The following is a 20727-nucleotide window of genomic DNA, read 5'->3' as shown; positions in this document are numbered from 1 at the left end:
AACTGCATTTATGAAGTCGTTACCATGCATAATCTTGTCAGCAGTCAACTGTATGAACTGTAAGATGACGTACAGGTCTGGGGGCGGGGCCAGTTGCATTAACTGCGTTAAAATATTTTAATCGCGTTATTTTTTCATAACTAATCAATTAAGTTAGTAACATGTTAAACTGACAGCCCCAACATTATATATATAATATATCGTTTTATTATATAAAACAAACTTCCTATAGTGAAACATTGTTTTAAGAATGATTCGATGGGATAGAAATAAATGCCATTTGATTTCTTATTTTTGTTATTATGCAATGATATGCAAACGCTTCACGCGTTGAGTAACTGTAACAAGCGCTCGGTTGTTCTAGTAAAGCCCTAATTTTTGATTTTGGAGGATGAGACAGAAGCATTGAGCTGTTTGTGTGTGCTAATATCGCGTGTTGCTTGCTTTTTTTTTGGTGTTGGTGGTAATTCATTTTTTTGTTGGCGCGGGTGGGGATTGTTGTGTTCTCTCCTCACCGACACACACACACACACACACACACACACACGCACACCGAGCCTCCAGCATGCCCGTGCTTCTGCTGTGAACATTCACACTTCAATGCTATGAAAGCTCTGTCCTGACAGCGTTTGTTCCCTCGGTGCAGAATGCGGGAGCGAGTGAAGCGCCATGGAGCGGCGGTGCTGCTGACGCTGTGCGCGGTGCTCGAGGTGAGTCCGTCCGCTGTCACACAACTAACGCCTTGCTCACGCGTTTCATCAACTTCATCGGTTCGTTATTACCCGCTGTTTACAGCCAGATTTAAGCTGTAGCGTTCCAAGAGCCGCGTAACCCGCGTACAGTGTTTTTTTATGTACATATGTAATGTAGCGCTAGTTGAGCCTTTGTCTCTGTCCGCTCCTCCTACAATAAAACACACTGGAGAAATACTGTAAATATCACTGTGTTGTCTCAGGTCAGAGTTAAAGCAGAGGTGTGATGTTCTTTATGGTTCACCTGAATTGTTTTTAGAACAGTTTTAGGGATTGTTGAACTCTTAGTTGATGAAATCAGATGTGTTGTATTTAGTTGTGTTTAATGATTAGCTTGTGTGTGTGTGTGTGTGTGTGTGTGTGTGTGTGTGTGTGTGTGTGTGTGTGTGTGTTGGCATCATGAATTTCACTGTGAGATTATCACAGGCCTGCATGTTCATGAAAAACCCTTTAAGGAAGTTATGGGTGGCTAAATGTCAGTTAAAAAATATGTGAGTTATTGATTTATTTTATGTTTTGTGCTTCAGGACAGTTCACATGTTATGGGTGGCTAAATGTCAGTTAAAAAATATGTGAGTTATTGATTTATTTTATTATATACGATATATATATCTTATCTATATATATATATATATATATAAGAACAAATAAAGGAATTTATTGGAATTTAATGAGATCAAAATTGTGTGTGTGTGTTGGCTGCAAAGTCATCTGCGATTCAACACCATACTGTTTGTGTTGTAAGGGGTGTGAAGGGGGGGGGGGGGTTGGGAGGAAGTTCAGCGTAAAAAAAACTCGGACAAAATAAATAAATAATAGTTTTTTTTTTAAATAATCTAATTGTACATTGTAATATCATAGTGTTGATGTTGGCTGGTGTTCAGCGATTCAACCCTGTTTAAATAAATTGTTATTGTAAGTATTTTTCAAATTATATATATTATGAATATATATGTATATATTATATTATATATATAATATATAATATGGATATATATGATATATATATATAGTATTTTCTATATAGTCGGGGGGGGTGCGGGGCGAAAACTTTGTATATGTACTGTATTATGTAGTATTTACATGTGTATTATGATTAAGCTGTAAATATGTCCCTAATATATATTTTTAAAAACTGCAATATTTAACAAAAAAATAAAGTTTCAGGCCTAGTTTGTAATCTACATGTGGAAAGTGCCAGTAAGCAAACATTAAGAAAATGTAACAAGGCCATTTTCCATCAGCATTAGTTGTGTAATGGCTAATACTGTGAACAGCAGCAAAGTCAAAGTTTACAGACTGTTTACAGTGCTGTTCTGAGTGTTTGCCAAGCAATCGAGCCTGTGATGAATATGCATGAGAAACCGAACCATTTCTTACATGTCTGACTGAATCTGCATGACGATAGAATGCTATTGGATTCCTTTGATTCCTCAGCCGCCAACACTTTCTACCCTCCAGTGTTCAGAAAGATACATGTATAAATGATTCTGGATGTAGATTGAATTCTATTTTATTGCTCTTATGAGAAGAGCTTATTTGCAGCAGCAGCATAATGAAGACAAAAAAGGGACACAAGTGAGTGCTGAAACCCTGAATAAATGCTGGAGTGTTTCTGTCCTGCTAAGCGCTTTGTTGATGACATTAGCTCAGCGCTGACGTGATATACTGTATAAGCTGTTCAGTTTCATCTGCCTTCTCAGTGAACACATCTATTAAATGGTGAACTGATCTTAAGTCTGGAAAAATTGTTCTATAGTGTAAATGGTATTTGTTGTTTGGTTTGGACTTGTTGGTTTGTGTGGAAACTTACTGTATGCAATGCTGAATAACTCGTCTGGTCAAAATGTTGTATATACAGTACAGTAAAAATACATTTTGAAAAGCATGCATAAAAGAGCTCACTTGAACACCTCACAAATATGACTCTTCTGGATTCTGATACAGTCAGATTTCTTAACATTAAACTCAAACAGATACATTTACACTGATTACAATTAAAACCACCCTCATTTAAATAAAATAATTGGAGAACAGAATAAACCCTTCTGAAAAAACAATCACATTTAAAAAAGAGCACTTATTAGAGAAACACTTAAATTGAATATTGACACAACACTTAAGTGTATTATTTTCGTAATAAGTGCTCTTTTTAAAAGTAAGCGCAAACGTGTTTGAGCACTTAATTGCATGTGTACTGCAATTAAATGAAAATGTGTTACAGTTTAAGTGTATATTTAATATAATTACTTAGATTCAGAGTGCTTTTCACCTACTTATGTAGGACTTAAAGGGATACTCGATCCCAGAATGAAAGAATTTCAAACCCGTAAAATATTTGTTCGTCTTCGGAACACAATTTAAGATATTTTGGATGAAAACAGGGAGGCTTGAGACTGTCCCATAGACTGTCAAATAAATAACAGTGTCAAGGTCCAGGAAAGGTATGAAAGTCGTCTTCAGAATACTCCATCAACCGTAACGTTATGAGCAGTGACGAGAATACGTTTTTTGTACACGAAGAAATAAAAATAATGACTTTATTCAACAATTCCTCTCTGTGTCTCATTTTGGCAATCCTGAGCAGTATGCAGATGGCGTACGCTCTCTTCTGTGTCAACCGCGCTGATGCGCTGTGGCTTTCTCCATCTTCTTTTGAAGCGCCTATGAAATAACAAGAGAGAAAAATACTGTCAAGTTTTCAACAGTATGAGGAATAAATACTGGTAACAACTTTTACAATAAGATGTCATTTGTTAACATTAATGTATTAACTAAACATGAATGAACAATAGATTTATTACACACTTTTATTAATCTTTGTTAATGTTAATAAAAATAGAGAACATTCATTGTTCATGTTAGTTCACATTAATGTTTACACAACACACAAATTGTGATTTTAATAAGAATAATTAAACGCTGTATCAATTAACATGAACTAAGATTAATAAATGCTGTGGAAATACTGTTCGTTATTATGTTATATATGTTAACTAATGTAATCAACTAATGTTAACTAATGAACCTTACTGAAGAATGATGCAGATGAGGCATTAAGTGCATGGCACTGAGACCAACTTAACATTTTACAGAGATTAATTTAGCAATGTGGTTCGCCTCATGTTTTTTCAAGATCAGATTTAATTGTGTAACTGTTAATAGATTTGAACAAAGAAATAAAGTGTTACTTACACACAGGCCGTATGGATTGCAAATACAAAAATAAGACGAGTAAAGAAAAACACGGTACTTATAATACAAAAATAAGATAAAATTTAAATAATCACCCTTTACTTAAATATATGAACACAGAAAACTGCTGTTAACAGGTTAATATAACATTTCCTATTCTATGACAAGTAAAATAATGGAAACTTACTCTGCTGAACACGGCTCTCGTCGCAGTATCTGCCAGCGCTGCGTCATCTTCTTGTGTGACAGTGTCAGCGTTAAGGCACAGTACTGCCACCTGGGAGCTCAACCAGGTACTGGCGATGGAGTATTTGCATGTGGTGTTATCATAAGTGAGCTGTTCATTTTAAATATTGCAGTTATCGCTAATACCGGTATATCGTCACACACTAAATTAACACGATATCGATAATTGTTGCTTTGAATATCACGGTTATTGTCAATACCGGTATATCGCGACACTCCTAGACTGCAGCTTTAAATAAGTTTTCCTTCAATAAACTATATTTACTCAATAGTAAATACTATTGAGTAAATAAACTATATATAAACTATACTAGTACAATAAACTTCAACTGAACTGATGCATCAGTCATACAGCGCTCCGGATCGTGCGCCCCATGACGAGCCCGACGCACCGCCACAGAAACAAGAATGAGATACATTTTAACATAACTGTGGCATTAAGCTCAGTTAGTGAGGGCTCGTTTAAAATATTGAGCATATATAGGCTGTTCAGATTACTTGTTAAAGTGCAATAAAATACCTTATATCTGCAGACGATGTACGTCTGTTTGTGGATGGAGACTTCTTCACCGGCTACAGGCTCTAATCCTCATTGTGTGTGTGAAATGTGGTGCTGAAGTAAAATAGCTGGGCAGTTTGATAGCTGAATTATAATTCACCGCCTATAAAAAAAATAATAATAATTACTATTATTATAATTTAATACATTAATAGGAGAATGAATCTAATATCGTCTTGACTATCGACAGGGACATCTGCTATCATCGATAACTCTGACTATCGTCGATACACAATACTATCGTAATTTAATAAGTAATTATGTGGTTGATCGATGCATTTTTGTAAGAAAAATGTCCATATTAAAAACATAATAATCACTTTAATCCAACAGTTGTACACAGAAGCAGCTCCGGGAGGATGACGTATGGAAGTCAGCGCTGTGCATGCGCCGGTGAGTCTCGTGAAAACCAACAGGATCAAAAGAAGCAAAGTTTCCTTACGTTAGCAAATGAAAACCAGTCTCCTCTTGGCTTATATCGAAATCCTCTGACATTCTTCTTTACAAATCATCGTCTTGTACTTCTAATTAGTGACCGTTGTTTTGATCTCTCCGCTGTGTTTCTGCGTGCGTCACTTCTGAGCGGCACATGCGCAAAGCTGACCTCATACGTCATGCTCCCGGAACTGCTTCCGTTTATTCAAGTGATTATTACATTTTGAATATGGACAATTTTCTTACAAAAATGCATCAATTCGCTACAGGAGGCCTTTGTTCACCCCCCGGAGCCATGTGGGACACTTTTTTTTTATTGAAGGGCACTTTTTATTTCACTTCTTTTGGACTGAAGCACTGCAACACCTGCTGACTGCAATGATAGAGCTTAAAGGTTAAAGCCAATTTTTAATATAACTCCGACTGGATTCGTCTGAAAGAAGAAAGTCAAATACACCTAGGATGCCTCGGGGGTGAGTAAAACACAGCCTAATTGTGATTTTTGGGTGAACTAACCCTTTAATAGTGTATAGTGTTCCCTAATCGAAAGTGTTACCAAAAAAAAAATTTTTTAAAAAATAAGTTTTCCAATATTCCATTTCTCCCAAATATTGCTATAAATTTCTACATCAGATAAAAGAGCATCGGCAGACCTTCTGAGTCTCTCTGGGATAAAAATAAAGTCTTGGTCATACTGTGCTAAATGACAGACATTATTCCACTACGCATGAAGAAAAAATAAAGCTGATCTCAACGGTCCATAATTAGTAGAAGTCTCTGTTCAAGATCCGAAAGGTCACAATTTAGGACGTCAGCAAGCCATGACTAAGACTGCAGCTTTCTCCCAAGAGTCCTTATGCACGGCCGCATAATGGTAGTAGCTTTAAGGCTAAATCTAATCAAATCTCAAGCTCTTTTCACCAGGGAAATCTAGCGGGAAGAAGCAGAGTCATTCTCTCAGTCTGCTGTTTGTGAGCAAGCGTTCAGGGCATGAGTTGTGTGTTTTGTTTAGAGAAACATTGTCAGTTTCAGCAGAGGGACGAACGCCAGCCTTCTCATTCAACACGCAGATCTGGACTGGAATAAACAGACACAGAATCGCAAATGCTCTAATTGCTTTTGGCTAAAGAACAACAGTTTCATAAGCGAGGCCAACAGGGACCAATATCCTATGAGTTTGCTGGGTTAAGTTTGGTTGTGTCTCAATCCTGTTCCGTTTCCTCCTCAACAATAATGACCTGAATCCTCTCTGCTCTATTAAAGCATGAGTTGGAAATGGTTCCAGTTAATGTGGAGACTCCTCACAGAACACGGACAGCATCCTCTCAGACGTTTCGCCCACGGACAGACGGATGCATATTGTGCAGAGAAACTGTCAATCTGCCAAGCTTTCCACTGACTGGCTGGCAGTGACCAAACTCTAACTGTTTGCGCCATATACTCATTTATTAAAAAATCTGAGAAAATGCATCCATTTCATAACTTAAATACACCTCCTCTATGATTATCATGTTTTAAAGTTTTAAATTTATGCCCATTCTCTTATAAAATAAGGGTTGAAGTAAAAAATTATCATATAAAAAAAAATATAACTGGTCCTACATACTGTTTCAAAGCAGCCAACAAAGCGGTTGTGAGTGCAATAAAATTCCAGATAATTTGATATTTTTTTATAAGGCAAGGCCAGTTCAGGCTGTAAAATGTCTTGTGTGGTTATTATTCCAAAACAAAGTGACAAAAAGTGACAAAGTGACTCGTGGCCCGAGACTCGAGACCACGACTTCCCCAAACCATAACACTACTTATTTAATTCATGATATTTGTATAAAAACATTTTACCCTGGAATTAAGTCACCTTTATTTATATAGTGCTTTATCCATAACAGATTGTGTCAAAGCAGCTGAACAATATTAATTAGGAAAACAGTGTGTCAATAATGCAAATGACAAATAAGACTCAACTTTACCTCCTAGTGGACGAAAACGTCCCCAACAACGCATAAGGAAATAGTATCTGTGCAATCATTTGCAATCAAGTTAACGATATCGCTGTAAATGAAGTGTCCCCAACTAAGCAAGCCAGAGGCGACAGCGGCACGGAACCAAAACTCCATCGGTGACAGAATGGAGAAAAAACCTTGGGGGAAACCAGGCTCAGTTGGGGGGGACAGTTCTCCTCTGACCAGACTAAACCAGCAGTTCAATTCCAGGCTGCAGCAAAGTCAGATTTGTGCAGAAGAATCATCTGTTTCCTGTGGTCTTGTCCCGGTGGTCGTCTGGGACAAGGTCTTTACAGGGGATCTGTCTCTGGGACTCTAGTTGTCCTGGTCTCCGCTGTCTTTCAGGGCTGTAGAGGTCCTTTCTAGGTGCTGATCCACCATCTGATCTGGATACATACTGGACCCGGGTGACTGCAGTGACCCTCTGACCTGGATACAGACTGGATCTGGTGGCTACGGTGACCTCGAAATAAGAGAGAAACAGACTAATGTTAGCGTAGATGCCATTCTTCTAACAATGTAGCAAGTACATCGGGTGTTATGGGAAATGTTCCCGGTTCCAGTTTACCTAATTAATGCAGCCTAAAAATCCTTTAATGGATTTGGATATTAGAAGTGTATTAGTGTGTTATGTGTAAGCCAGGTTAAAGAGATAGGTCTTTAATCTAGATTTATACTGCAAGAGTGTGTCTGCCTCCCGAACTGGAAATCCTCACAGATACCATTTTTCTCTAAGAAGGAATATAATTGTGAGGATACTACCTTTTCTAGTATCTTTGACAGAAAAGGGAGATTTGAGATAGGTCTGTAATTAACTAGTTCTTTGGGGTCAAGTTGTGGTTTTTTGATGATGGGCTTAATAACAGCCAGTTTGAAGGTTTTGGGGACATACCTAATAACAATGAGGAATTAATAATAGTCAGAAGAGGATCTATGACTTCTGGAAGAACCTCTTTTAGGAGCTTAGATGGAATAGGGTCTAACATACATGTTGTGTGGTTTAGATGATTTAATAAGTTTATACAATTATTCCTCTCCTTAAGTAGAGATTGAGTGGAACTGTTCCTCAGGGGATCTATAGTGCACTGTCTGATGTGATACTGTAGCTGACAGCTGCATGGTTACAATTTTATCTCTAATAGTATCAATCTTAGAAGTTAAGTAGTTCATAAAGTCATTACTGCTGTGATGTTGGGAAATGTCAACACTTGTTGATGCTTTATTTTTCGTTAATTTAGTCACTGTATTGAATAAATACTTGGGGTTATGTTTGTTTTCTTCTAAAAGAGACAGAAAGTAATCAGATCTAGCAGTTTTTAATGCTTTTCTGTAGGATAGGTTACTTTCCCGCCAAGCAATATGAAATACCTCTAGTTTTGTTTTCCTCCAGCTGCGCTACATTTTCCGTGCTGCTGTCTTTAGGGTGTGAGTGTGCTCATTATACCACGGTGTCAGACTGTTTTCCTTAATCTTCCTTAAGCATAAAGGAGCAACTCAAAAAGAGTCCATAGTTTCTGTTACATCATCAAGTAGTTCTGAGTTTTTGGATATGCTAAGGAATTGGGATACATCAGGAAGATTACTTACAAAGCAGTCTTTTGTGGTAGAAGTGATGGTTCTACCATACTTGTAACAAGAAGTATGGTAGAACCATACTTAATATATATATATAATATTATAAATAACAATTACGATAACTACTGTCACTTGTATTTTAAGTGTACTGTAAATAAAATATCAGTGCTTTTTACCTTGTTACACCATTTTACTTCATTTTTAAGAGGCATTAAATGTAACCTTTTTTCTTTTTTGGTGCATGATATAAAGTATGATAGAAAGGGTTGCCAAATAGTGTGAAATGTTTCTGTATAGTCATGCTCTGTAAATCTTATTCTTTTCTCAAGTTTTTCAAAATTAATAAATATGAATACAAAGACCACATTTCTAAGAACTTGGAAAATGAGTTTTAAACTACATTTTCGTTTGGACAGCACGTCAACCTGGAAACAATGTTTACACACTGGATCAGATGAAGCACAGACGACGATGCAAAACAAAACAAAGCATTGTCAAACAAACTATAAATTGCACATCTTTTTAAGAAGCTGTTTATGTTTTCACTCCACTGTCATCCTTCAATAATGTCATTGCTTATACGAAAAAAAAAAAAAAAACTCCTGAAATTACAGGCGTAAGCAAACTCTTCATTTCAGCAGGTCCTTTTCCTGACTGAAGGTTAATGGCTGTTTACTGAGCAGGAGTCAGAATGAGTCTCAGCAGAGCTGCTTTATTACGGTCGGCGGCTCCACGAAACACATCCGTCCAAACGCAGAGACCACTAACCGTCTACACCAGACTTCAGCCCTTTAACATGAGCCGTGTTTAACATTGGCTGCTGTTCAGTGAGAGAGAGCAGCTGTTAACAGAGAATTAACCGGGGCATCAGGCTGAAACCTTTGTCTCTGGTAAATATAGATTCACAGGACCAAGTGAGCAAATACCTTTATTAATTCTACAATCCACACAAAACGCCGAATTAAACTCCCTGCATTTTTCTGTCAACTTCTGACTGATCCTGCAGTCTGCAGCTCATGCCTTTGCTCAGTGTCACTGAAGGCGGTGACGGGAATCGATGCGGGTAAAGCGCTCCTCAACAGAACCAGACCACAGCAGCATGCTGGATATGAGCGTAACTCACACACTGACTGCAGCACGAGACAACGCTTCTCATTAGATGTGTGCACAACAGAACAGTCAATTACACAGAAGCAGTTGATGCAGTTCTTGTAATCAACATCATTTAAGTTTAAATTTACATATAAGGGAAAGAGTTTTTAAAAAAATGAATTGGTTTTAATTAGGGGTGATGATATTGGATTTTTGCTGATATCCAATAAGCTGATATTTTTGATGTTTTTGGGTATATTTGGTTTTTTTTTTTATGTTTTGCAAGTCTCTCCTGTGCAGAGATTCTAAACAAATTATTTTTAATTTTGGTTAGTTTTTAACAAAAACTTATTTGTTAGAATTTAATAAACAACAATGAAGTTCTTTGATAATGAGAGTGCATTGAAAGCTTTGAAAATAATTATAAATCAACTATAAATCAATCACTTTTTTTCAGACAGATGCAGTGGTAACCTTAACGTTTTATTTAAATATTTAACATTTCATAGATGGTCTAAAGCAAGAGTTGTAAACATTTTGGAAATATTTCAGAGCTCATAATTTGTTTTTAGGCTATATATAAAATGATTTAATTTACAAATGTCATGCTTGTGATTTTTAATCATGTAAGCTATATCTTCTGACCTTTAAATCAAAACATACAACTTTCTGACATCTTTCTCACATCTGTAAATGTCTTTTTTTTTCTTGTTTTTTTTTAACAATGCATATCTCAGGTCCTGTCACCAAGTTTGTTTTTACCTTTTTTAATACCCTTTTGCCTTCATTACACAATTTTATTGTCCTGTAGTGTGACAAATGAATTTTAAAAAGTCCAAATGGCCCACAAATAATATGTTTTTGTAATACAAAAGGATTCATTTAAAAAAGAAATGCTGTTTATAATGGTTTTAGTTGCAGTATATCACATCACAACAGCACATGTCGGCTTCCTAAAAGTTTAATTTAAACAAACTACTTTCACTGGTTATACAATCCAGTTTGATCCAACATACCTGGATAACTACAAGCAAGTTTCACATTTTTGAGCATTTGCAAGTTTTTCTTTCACAAAATCTTACAGTTGGCTAAAAAAGAAGCCAGTCATATTACTTATTTAGTAAGTTATAGGACTATAAAACAACAACAAATAAATTCATAGCACTACTCAAAATGCCTTCTGCAGATCATACAATACAATCAGCATCAGTGGCACAAGTGGATACGAGCAATAAAACATGCAGGTACATCAGGCAGATATCAGTCATAACTCTATTCAAGTTGTGTAGAGTTCTGAGTGTGTCCCAGTAATAGCAGGCCATGCTCTAACGAGCACATCATTACTGAGAAACAGTCTGAGAATCAGAGCTACCATCAACACTACCTGTCTGGATTTTATTGATGTTATGTTGCAGTTTATGAGGGAATAAGCTGGCATATTGATTTATCGCCGTCTAAGTGCTTATATCCAAGTGTCTCTCTCTTCTCTTGAAGGCCAGTATAATGATGGCAGTGATGAGGTGAAACAATATTACTGTAGCTGCAGACGCAGTATCTGCTGTACAGTAAGGAGCTCTGATGAGGCTTGATGCTTTAGCTTCACAAACGCCTTTGAAATGTAAATGCTGTACATAGCAAGGGTTGGAAAGTTATTTGGAAATGAAAAAGCCAACCCATAGCAAAACGCCTAACAGAGAGAGAAACATTAAATCAGATCATAGCAAACCAGTGTGCAATAAATAAATAAACAAACAAACCAAATAGCATCAAATCAGCATGCTATAAAAGAAAATGTGTTTAATCACCATACTTTTATATATTATTATCAATTAAACATTATATTAAATCAAATTAGAATTAAATCAGATAGTTTTTTTTTATATTATTTATATACATACATTTAGTATAATAATACAATATATATATATATATATATGATATGATATGATATGATATGATTGTTGGACACAGTCAAGATTTTTTTTTTTTTTTTTTTTATATAATCAAAAAGTCTTGTTTTATTTTTTTTTTTTTGTTTATTCAAATAGTTTGATTTGATTTTGCAATTTCTATTTGTCAATTTATTTGAATTTTACGTTAAGAAATTGCTAGTCAATTTCTCAAACAATTACAAAGTAACGGCAAGTACCACATTTAATTATAATAATATTTCACAATATTACTGTTTTTTCTGTATTTTGATCAATGAATTAAATGGAAAAAGATGTTCCAATAATGGTTTTTAATGGTTTGTAATTTTTGTTTCTTTAATCCTTTTTTGTTACAACTTTGAAAAACGAATTATTAAAGTGCATGTACGGTTGATTTGCACGCTCTGGGATTTGTGCATCTCATGTACTCAGTCAGTAGGAAGCATCTGCTAGGATTCAGATTTCCCGCTGCTGTTTCTGGATGTTTCCATCATCCTCTGACTGACAGACACATGCTGTGTTGATGGTGTGGCTGAAGATGAAGATGGCTGTGTAATGAGATACGGGAGTTTGCTGTTTATCTAAAGCCAGAACAAACACAAGCTAAACGGAGCTGCACCTCAGAGATCACAAAGACAGCAGCAGATTACAGCCTGCTAATTATAATACACTATTCAAATGATGGAAAAACTCTTTGAATGAAAAAGTAACGTTTAAAACATTCCGTGTATTTGTGTCTCTTATGTTGCAGGCAGTAAAATGAATGAAATCAACCAGAAACCTGCAGAATAAATATAAGCTTTTACGTTATTTACAGTACACTGCACATACATCATATTATATTCATGTCAAGTCAGTATGATTGGGGCTTGATTGTGGATAAGTCCGTTTGTGTTTGGTTGTCTGGACGTCTTTATATGATTACTAATGTGTTCTGTGTGCTTATATGTTGGTCTCTCGACTACAGATTGTTTTGCTTCTCTCAATCAGTTAAATACTGTTAGTACAGTCTCCTGGAAAAGTAGTAGAAATCTTCTAAGTGGGTGTGATATGTCATTCATGTCTGTCGCACAAATGCTGCAGGATGAGTCACATGCCAGAAAATTAATATTTGGGGTTTTGCATTTAAAGTTTATAATGTTAAAAAGTTTGGGGTTGGTAAGATTTTTTTTAATGTTTTTGAAAGAAGTCTCTTCTGTTTACCAAGTCTGCATTTATTTGACCAAAAATACAGTAAAAATTGTGAAATAGTCTTAAAATTTTTCTGTGTGAATCTCTGTTAAAGTGTAATTTATTTCTGTGATGTGCAGCTGTATTTTCAGCATCATTACTCCAGTCTTCAGTGTCACATGATCTTCAGAAATCATTCTAATATGATGATTTGCTGCTCAGGAAACATTTCTGATTATTATCAATGTTGAAAACAGTTGTGCTGCACAATATTTTTATGGATTTTTGTGGTAAAAGTAATTTAAACATTTTTGATCTTTTTTGTAATGTTTTTTTTTTTTTTTTTTATAGTATGCCTTTTCATATTATATTTGATATTATCATGTATAATATTACTATATACTGTATTTTATCTTTTTAATATATATAATTGTAGCTTTTTGCCTTTATTTACTGGAATAAATAATGCAGAAAGGCACATACATTATTAAAAAAAAAAAGAATAATAATAATAAATAAATCAGTAGAAAAATGGAAATGTTGCCTACTGATAATTTTCTGGCAGGACTTTATCTGGATATATAGAAAATACAGAAAATTCCTTCATATTTCCGGAAGGTTTCATCATCAAGTCTCCAGTGCCTCTATTAGATTTTCACATTTCTTTGCACAATATCTACCGAGTCTCAACAGATATTTTGGTGTGATGGCTCAGTCAGTGCACAACCAAACAGTGCAAACAATGGAGTATTTCACAGTAATACAAAACCTGTGGATGCTGTGGACGGAACACAGTTCTTTTCTTTCTTTCTATTTCTTATATTGTTCAGCAAAATCTAAAGTTTCCAATGAAATGAGTAAATTGCACTGAATGTACAAAAGAACTCTCATTTTGTACGCTCTCAATCTGTAAGGGCTGCTAGAGCATGAGCTAGCGATCGACTCTTGAGCTTATTTATCTGCGGTTTGTTTGATTTGTGCTGTTTGTGAAGAGTTCCTGCCTCTTGAATCGATGAGCTCTTAAGCCAGAGGATGTTCTTTTGGTTCTTCTGAGAGCGACCGCCTCACCGAGGACACCAGATTTACAGCGTGTGCTTGTCTGTCGTAATGTCAGCCTCTGCTTTGATATTTTGCATCTGCTACAATGACATTCAGACATTTTTAAGTGTGACTTTAGTGTCCAGGAACCTTTTAGAGCCACTGCAAATCCGGATGCAAAACATGCGTATATGTAGCTGATTTACCCAGGATGTGGTAAATTTGATTAAAATAATAATCATTTTGTAACATTTTTCAGAACATTGTCTAGAGATAATTTATAATTGTAAATTAGATGTATCTTAATCTTTATGTATTTGTTTGTTTTTTTTTTTTTATTTTTTTTTTTATTTTTTTTGTATTTTTTTTGAGGTGAGAAGTACTGCTGGTATTTTGAAGGAGGATACCCCATCTATTTCATGTAAGTACAATCACTTTTTTTCTCTTTCTCTGACACTTTCTCAACATCTGCCTACAGTGTTTTTCTTTTTTTCTTTTTTTTTCTGTTTTTATAACCTCTAACGTTTACTCAACACCATCAGCATGCATTACAACTCAGATGTCATTACATGCCTTTTTTAAGCTTTTTAAAATGTTATGCAAATTATTAAATGTGAATTTGATTCTTTTTTTTTCATTTGTATGATTGGATATTAAGAAAATAATAAATTAAAACAAATAATAATAATAATAATAATAATAAATATTGTTGTATTCATATTTAATATTTTATTTTTAATAATTATATAATGTCAAGAAAAAGTGCCTCACAGAAAATGATCAAGTGGAAAGTTATAAAAACAAAATCTGAAGCTTGAAGGCTCCAGTCCCATGTATTGTACTCATGTAAAAGAGCAGCTAGTACAAGAAAGTCCCTACAGGTTTGGAACAGTGACGGAATGATGATAAATGTGGAGCTGTCTCTTTAAGAGCTCTGGGCTGGATGTTGTGTCCCATTGGGAGTCTGTGAGCAGTTCATCGGCAGGCCTGCAATTATAATGCTGCATGTTCTTTCTGTTTGTAACAAGCCAAATGGAACATCCTGTTGGCCTGCTTTCATCTCTGAATGTGTCCTGCTGTAATGCCTGCAGCAGTGTTCATTTGGGGATGTGACTGCATGGCTTTGCATTGTGGTGTGCAGATAAAGCACATCCATGTGAGACAGCAAACCCATCACATAACCTGACACACTGAAATTTTGCCTGAATTTTGATTCCTCTCTGGTTCTTCTGCACTGGGTGTCTGTTTTCTGTTGAATGATTGGCACCTTTGAATGACAGCGAACGCAGAGGAAAACCTGTCTTAAGGTCGTTTGGCCGTTTGATGGCTGTGACCTTTGTGTTTCCTGCTGAGCTCAGATTAGTCATGTTGTGTTTGAACTCAGATTAAAGGGATAGTTTACCCAAAATTGAAGAAGATTTGCTGTTAATTCACTCACCCTCAGACCATTCAAGATGTAGCTGACTTTTGTTCTTCAGTAAAACAGTAAAGAAGATATTTAGCTGAAAGCATAGGCCTTGATGATTCATAAAATGCAAGTCAATGGTCACCATCCCTTTGAGAGTCAAAAAAGCATATCAGGCAACGCAAAATGAATACCCATGGCTCCTGATGATATATTGAGGTCTTATGAAGTGAAACGATTGGTCTGTGCAAGAAACCGAACATTACTGACCACATTGTTACCTGTGATCCAGAGCCTCAGACTGATTCTTTTGGGCAGTGTGTTTCAGTTCACTAGTTTGTTTACGTAATCACACAGTGATGTAATTCTTTTTGTTAGTGTGTTTAATTTGAATATTTTTTTATCAGGTTATCTTTCTGTGTTGTAATTTATAAATATTTAAATTGTTAAATTTTGTTTCATCTAAACATGTCATGGATTTAATACAGGCTCAGTGGTAGAGCATTGCGTTAGCAGCGCAAAAGGCTGTGGGTTCGATTCCCCGGGAACACATGTTAGGTAAAAATTGTTAGCCTGAATGCAATGTAAGTCGCTTTGGATAAAAGCGTCTGCTAAATGCGTAAATGTAATGTAAATGTCAGCTATAGATCAAAGGAGCTCTAATGGTGAAATGGTTATAAATATCTAATAAAGGGTTTCTACTCATTTATAAGAACATAAGAGTCCAATATTCCACTGTCTGAAAGAATGTCTTTAAGAAAGAAGAATGCACTGGAAATCTACACAGACCAGGCCTTTCTAACGATTCTGATTCGAGCTGACAGCTTTGACCATTGCATGCTGTGATTCCTCTTTTCTAACATTAGAAAGTCTTTACTGTCATATTTGATCAATTTACTGCATCCTTGATGAATAAATGTATTCATTTATTTAAAAGACAACAACAAAATCTTACTGACCCCAAACAGTAATTTCACAGTAAACAACCACACTTCTGACAAATAGATGGTGAAACCATTTTCACTGAGAAATTGCTTGTGAATTTCACAAATAATTACAAAGAAATGATGAGTAACACATTGAATTAAACATGAAATTTTGAATAAAAACAACAACAACAAAAAAGCCTGAAGTACTATATTCTTTTAAAACAAAACCCCATTAATCTTTGTTTTACTTCACACAAGAATACACAAAAGAATACACATCTTGATTTAGATTTTATTTTAAATCGATTTATCTTTTATTTATGATCAGATATCTTGCATCCAAAAATATTTTCTAAAGACATTTTACAAATAAATAAATAAATAAATAAATAGATACTTTTGTTGGCATTATCTACTCACTCTCCTGTCATTACAGAAGAGTGGGGGGTGTTTTAATGTTTTTATGGCATCGTTAATGTCTGGCCAAAGGACTACAGTTAAAAATTAGTCTGTTGGCTAATACTGGCACCTTTACAGAAATGTCAGTTAATGTGTATTGCCCTTATAAATGAAGTAATCCCTTGATTAAGTTGCTGAAGTAATTTCTAAACGTTTCTCCTTAAGCTATTAAACTTCAAACACACTTCTTTCTTAGTTTTTAAGGCAGTGAATGTATTTCCTCCCAAGCTGTAGATGTTTACAGGCAAATCGTGGCAAGCAGACTGTTATTTCTGATGATTCAGCTTTCTGTCCCTGTCTCCATCCCTCCTGAAAGATTAAAGGCTTAAAGAAACCCTTCTCTGAGCTGCTCTTTCATAGAAGTAAATTCTAACTCTATGTGTTCAATATTTCGTGCAGTCTCTGTTTTATAGCCGTTATATGGCTTATATGGTGCGTGCCACTTTTTAAGTATAGATCATAAGTTTTCTTTGAGCGGCTGTAAATATTGACATGGCCTTCTTTATTATTTATGAAGACTTTCAGTGTGCCTGGACACAGTCTTGCATGCTTCATAGACGATCCTGTCAACATGGCATTGCATGCATTTAGACTTGCTATTGATGACATTAAATTGGGGAATTCAGTACAGTAGAATTCAACAGATTACTTTAGAAATTCACTATACACTAACCTCATGCAATACAGTTTAATTTAGTTTCTAAATGTTCTGAAATATCACTGTGCATTATTATAAATGAGATAAATGTCATTATTTTTAGTGCAATTATTTTTTGTTCATTGTAGATTTGTTATGGTGATTTTAATTTCTCTCTGCACTTCAGTGAGCATGTCCCGATGGAGGCAGGAGGGAAGCTGGCTCATCCGCTGGATCAGTTATGTGAGGTTGAAGAATGGCTAATGAAGGCCAGTCTGAGCGCTTGATTCGGACCGTTGACTGGAGCTCATGAGACAGCGGCTGAGAGCTCTCCACTGCCCGTCACAATCAAGACTTGACTTCAGGTTCAGTTAGTTCTGCTGGGTTTATTCTCTTTTTTAAGGCTCGTTATCTAACGCTCTTGTTTTTGAGGATGTGGATTGAGCACTTTAATTATGCTGGATATGTTCTTCCCTAGTTTGTATCATGCGTTTATGAATCTGTTGCCAACAAAACAGAAGCATTTCTAAAGAGAGGTTTTTATGCAGTTTGCACAAAAATAAAAGCTCTATGGTTTAATGTTTGAAAGCAAAAAATTATATATATACATATTAGTATTGTAATTGTGCTGTTATCAAATGTAAGGGATATTACACGGCTGGCTGTACATTAAATGATTTTAATGCACAACGTGGAAGCAAAGAACCACCGACATTAACCACCGAGTGCATTAAAATAGTTGAATGCACAGCTAGCCGTGCGTATTCCTCCTATACCATGGTCATTTGCCAGCATTGACAAGTAAAATCCGTTAATGATGTTTGCATTGTAATATTTGACCAGAAGGGTACAAATAATGGTTATTTTCATCAGTGACAGCTCGTACGGCATTCTGCACACTTCAAATCAGACACATAGGTGAAGCAGATCTTCACATTTATTTGAATGAATTATACCAATAATTTGAATAATTGATTGAGAGAGAGAGCGAGAGAGAGAGAGAGAATTACCTGCATCTGCGTGTATCTACAATATCTACAAACAAAAAAACTGTGAGTTTATTTGCTTCAAAATAATGTAGCTTATTTAATGTAGTGATTCAGTATCGAAGCTGTAAAGTTGCAGAGCTGTTTTGACAAGAAGTTTCTGTGCTCCTCAGTGTTTGTGTGTGATCATGCAATTTAGAGAGGCTAACAATAACAAGCCAGCTTAAAAAACATAAGATCCCACCCTCCGTATTAATCACTCTCCAAAGCCACACCCCCTCAAATCACATGACCACACACAGATAGAGCAGAGGCTAACCAGTGACACGATGAGAGATTAACTCATGTCTCTTTCACCGGTGACAAAACACTACAGTACAGAGTGCAGTATATTACATTAACATTTAGTCGTTTAGCAGATACTTTTATCCAAAGTGACTTCAAATGAGGACGACAGAAGCAATCAAAATCAACAAAAGAGCAGTGATATACAAGTGCTATAACAAGTCTCAGTTAGACTAATGCAGTACACGCAGCGTTTTTTTTTAATGCTGTCAAACAATTAATTGTGATTAATCGCATCCAAAATAAAAGTTTTTGTTTATAACTTTTATAACTTTGTTTAATATATGTATGTGTACTGTGTGTATTTATTATGTAAATATAAATATATATTTCAAAAATATGTTATTTTTATATATTAAATATATTTATAATATAAATTAAATTAATATAAATATAGACATTTAAATGCATGTAAATATTTTCAAAATATGTAGTTGTGTGTATTTGTATATACATAATAAATATACACAGAACACACACAGATATTATGTAAACATTTTTTGGATGCGATTAATCGTTTGACAGCACTAGTTTTTTTTATTATATAATAAATAAAAAGAAAACAGAACAGAAAAAGAACAGAGCAATCTAGAGTTAGATGCCTTTTTTTGCTTTTTGTTATTTAACAATATAAAACAATAAAAAGAATAGAGAAGCTAGCATACTATATTACAATAATAACACATTTGTAACATTCTTGTTTGTTCTGCAATGGTGTAATGAAGGTGCTGATGACGATGATTGGAGAACATTTTATGGTCCTTGGCTTCCGCAGACGATATGAATACATTCAGGGATGTGAAGAGACTTTCAACCAGCATATCAAAAATTGTTTCTGAACCAAATCACCTACCATCCTTTAACTTGTTCTGCCAAACAAGAACAGGCAGTACTAGAGGAGTCAGAGCCGAGCGTTTTCTGCTTGGATGTACGGGATGGAGTGTTTGTGTTATTGTGAGCTGAAGCAGTGGCTTTTTTCAACCGCTTACACAAACTATTTTCAAAACGTTGCCTCTTTTTTCAAAACATTACACAGAAATCCAAGAACTGCACACAAAATGTAAAATGCCTCTCATCTCTTGCAGAATGAAGCACTGCTTTCAAAATATCACAAACACATCTCAAAAGCAAACATTTGCGAACAGCTTTGCCATAATATTAATTCCTGTTAGATGTGTGTGTGTTACACAGAGAACTGTGTGTTGTGTTTTACAAAAAGTGTTTTATTAAATTGAAAACTGAGTCAAAGGCTGATGATTAGTGTATGGTTTTGTAGATGTGGTGTGTGCTTCTGCTGTTTGAGTGACAGCTTTCAGAAACTGTGTGACAAGGAAAGATTCTGTGTGGAAGCATAAAAACTGAATCTGTGAGGATTTAAGAAATGACTGAAGTTATGAGTCAGCTTTTTATTGATGAAGTGCTGGTTTTTTTTTATTTTTATTGTAATTTTTATTGTTTTTGTTTTTTTTTATTATTCATTTGAAAAAATACTTATTTTATAATGTTTTTGTTTGTTTGTTTCTTCTGATAATTAATGTTTGAGCAGTGTGACTGTTGTCAGAGCTGCTTCACACCTCACTGAACTAAGACTTGCAGTAAACATCAGAAGCTCAATGCGGACGGTTACGCTCGTTAAATCAAAGGGCAGACACTTTTAAAGTGTGCTGGTAATTAGGACCTTCAATTACAGATGCTCTGTTGAAAGGTCATCATCAATGGTTAGTTATCTGCTTCAGCATCCATTGTGGCAGTAGTATTTACCCAGCATGCCAATGGGTCACAAGAATCGGATTTTATATTACAGTGTCAAAAACAAGATTATATATTGTCTAAATGTGTTTAAGTCTACTGAGTAAGAATATGTCAGACGAGCACAAGCAGCATTAATTATAATTTTTATTTATCAAATTTCTAAAGGAAAATTTCATGCTCAAATCATTTTGTGGCGCAGGGAAGTTTGCACATTCTCTGAA

General features: G+C 35.2%; 1 protein-coding gene across 1 annotated transcript in view; it reads left to right on the top strand.

The window, feature by feature from the left end:
- Positions 1–647: 647 nt before the first annotated feature.
- The window catches only part of LOC109049192 (vesicular, overexpressed in cancer, prosurvival protein 1-like), a 34287-nt gene continuing 14207 nt past the window's right edge, over positions 648–20727 (top strand). Inside the window, exons 1-2 of the mRNA XM_042751880.1 lie at positions 648–710; positions 14374–14414. Coding sequence (XP_042607814.1) covers positions 648–710; positions 14374–14414 — 104 coding nt within the window. The remainder of the gene's footprint in view (positions 711–14373; positions 14415–20727) is intronic.

The sequence above is a fragment of the Cyprinus carpio genome, chromosome B24 (assembly GCF_018340385.1).
Source record: "Cyprinus carpio isolate SPL01 chromosome B24, ASM1834038v1, whole genome shotgun sequence".
In the NCBI taxonomy this organism is placed as follows: domain Eukaryota; kingdom Metazoa; phylum Chordata; class Actinopteri; order Cypriniformes; family Cyprinidae; genus Cyprinus; species Cyprinus carpio.
Note: the sequence above shows the minus strand (reverse complement) of the source record. Positions and strands in the feature narration are given on the sequence as shown.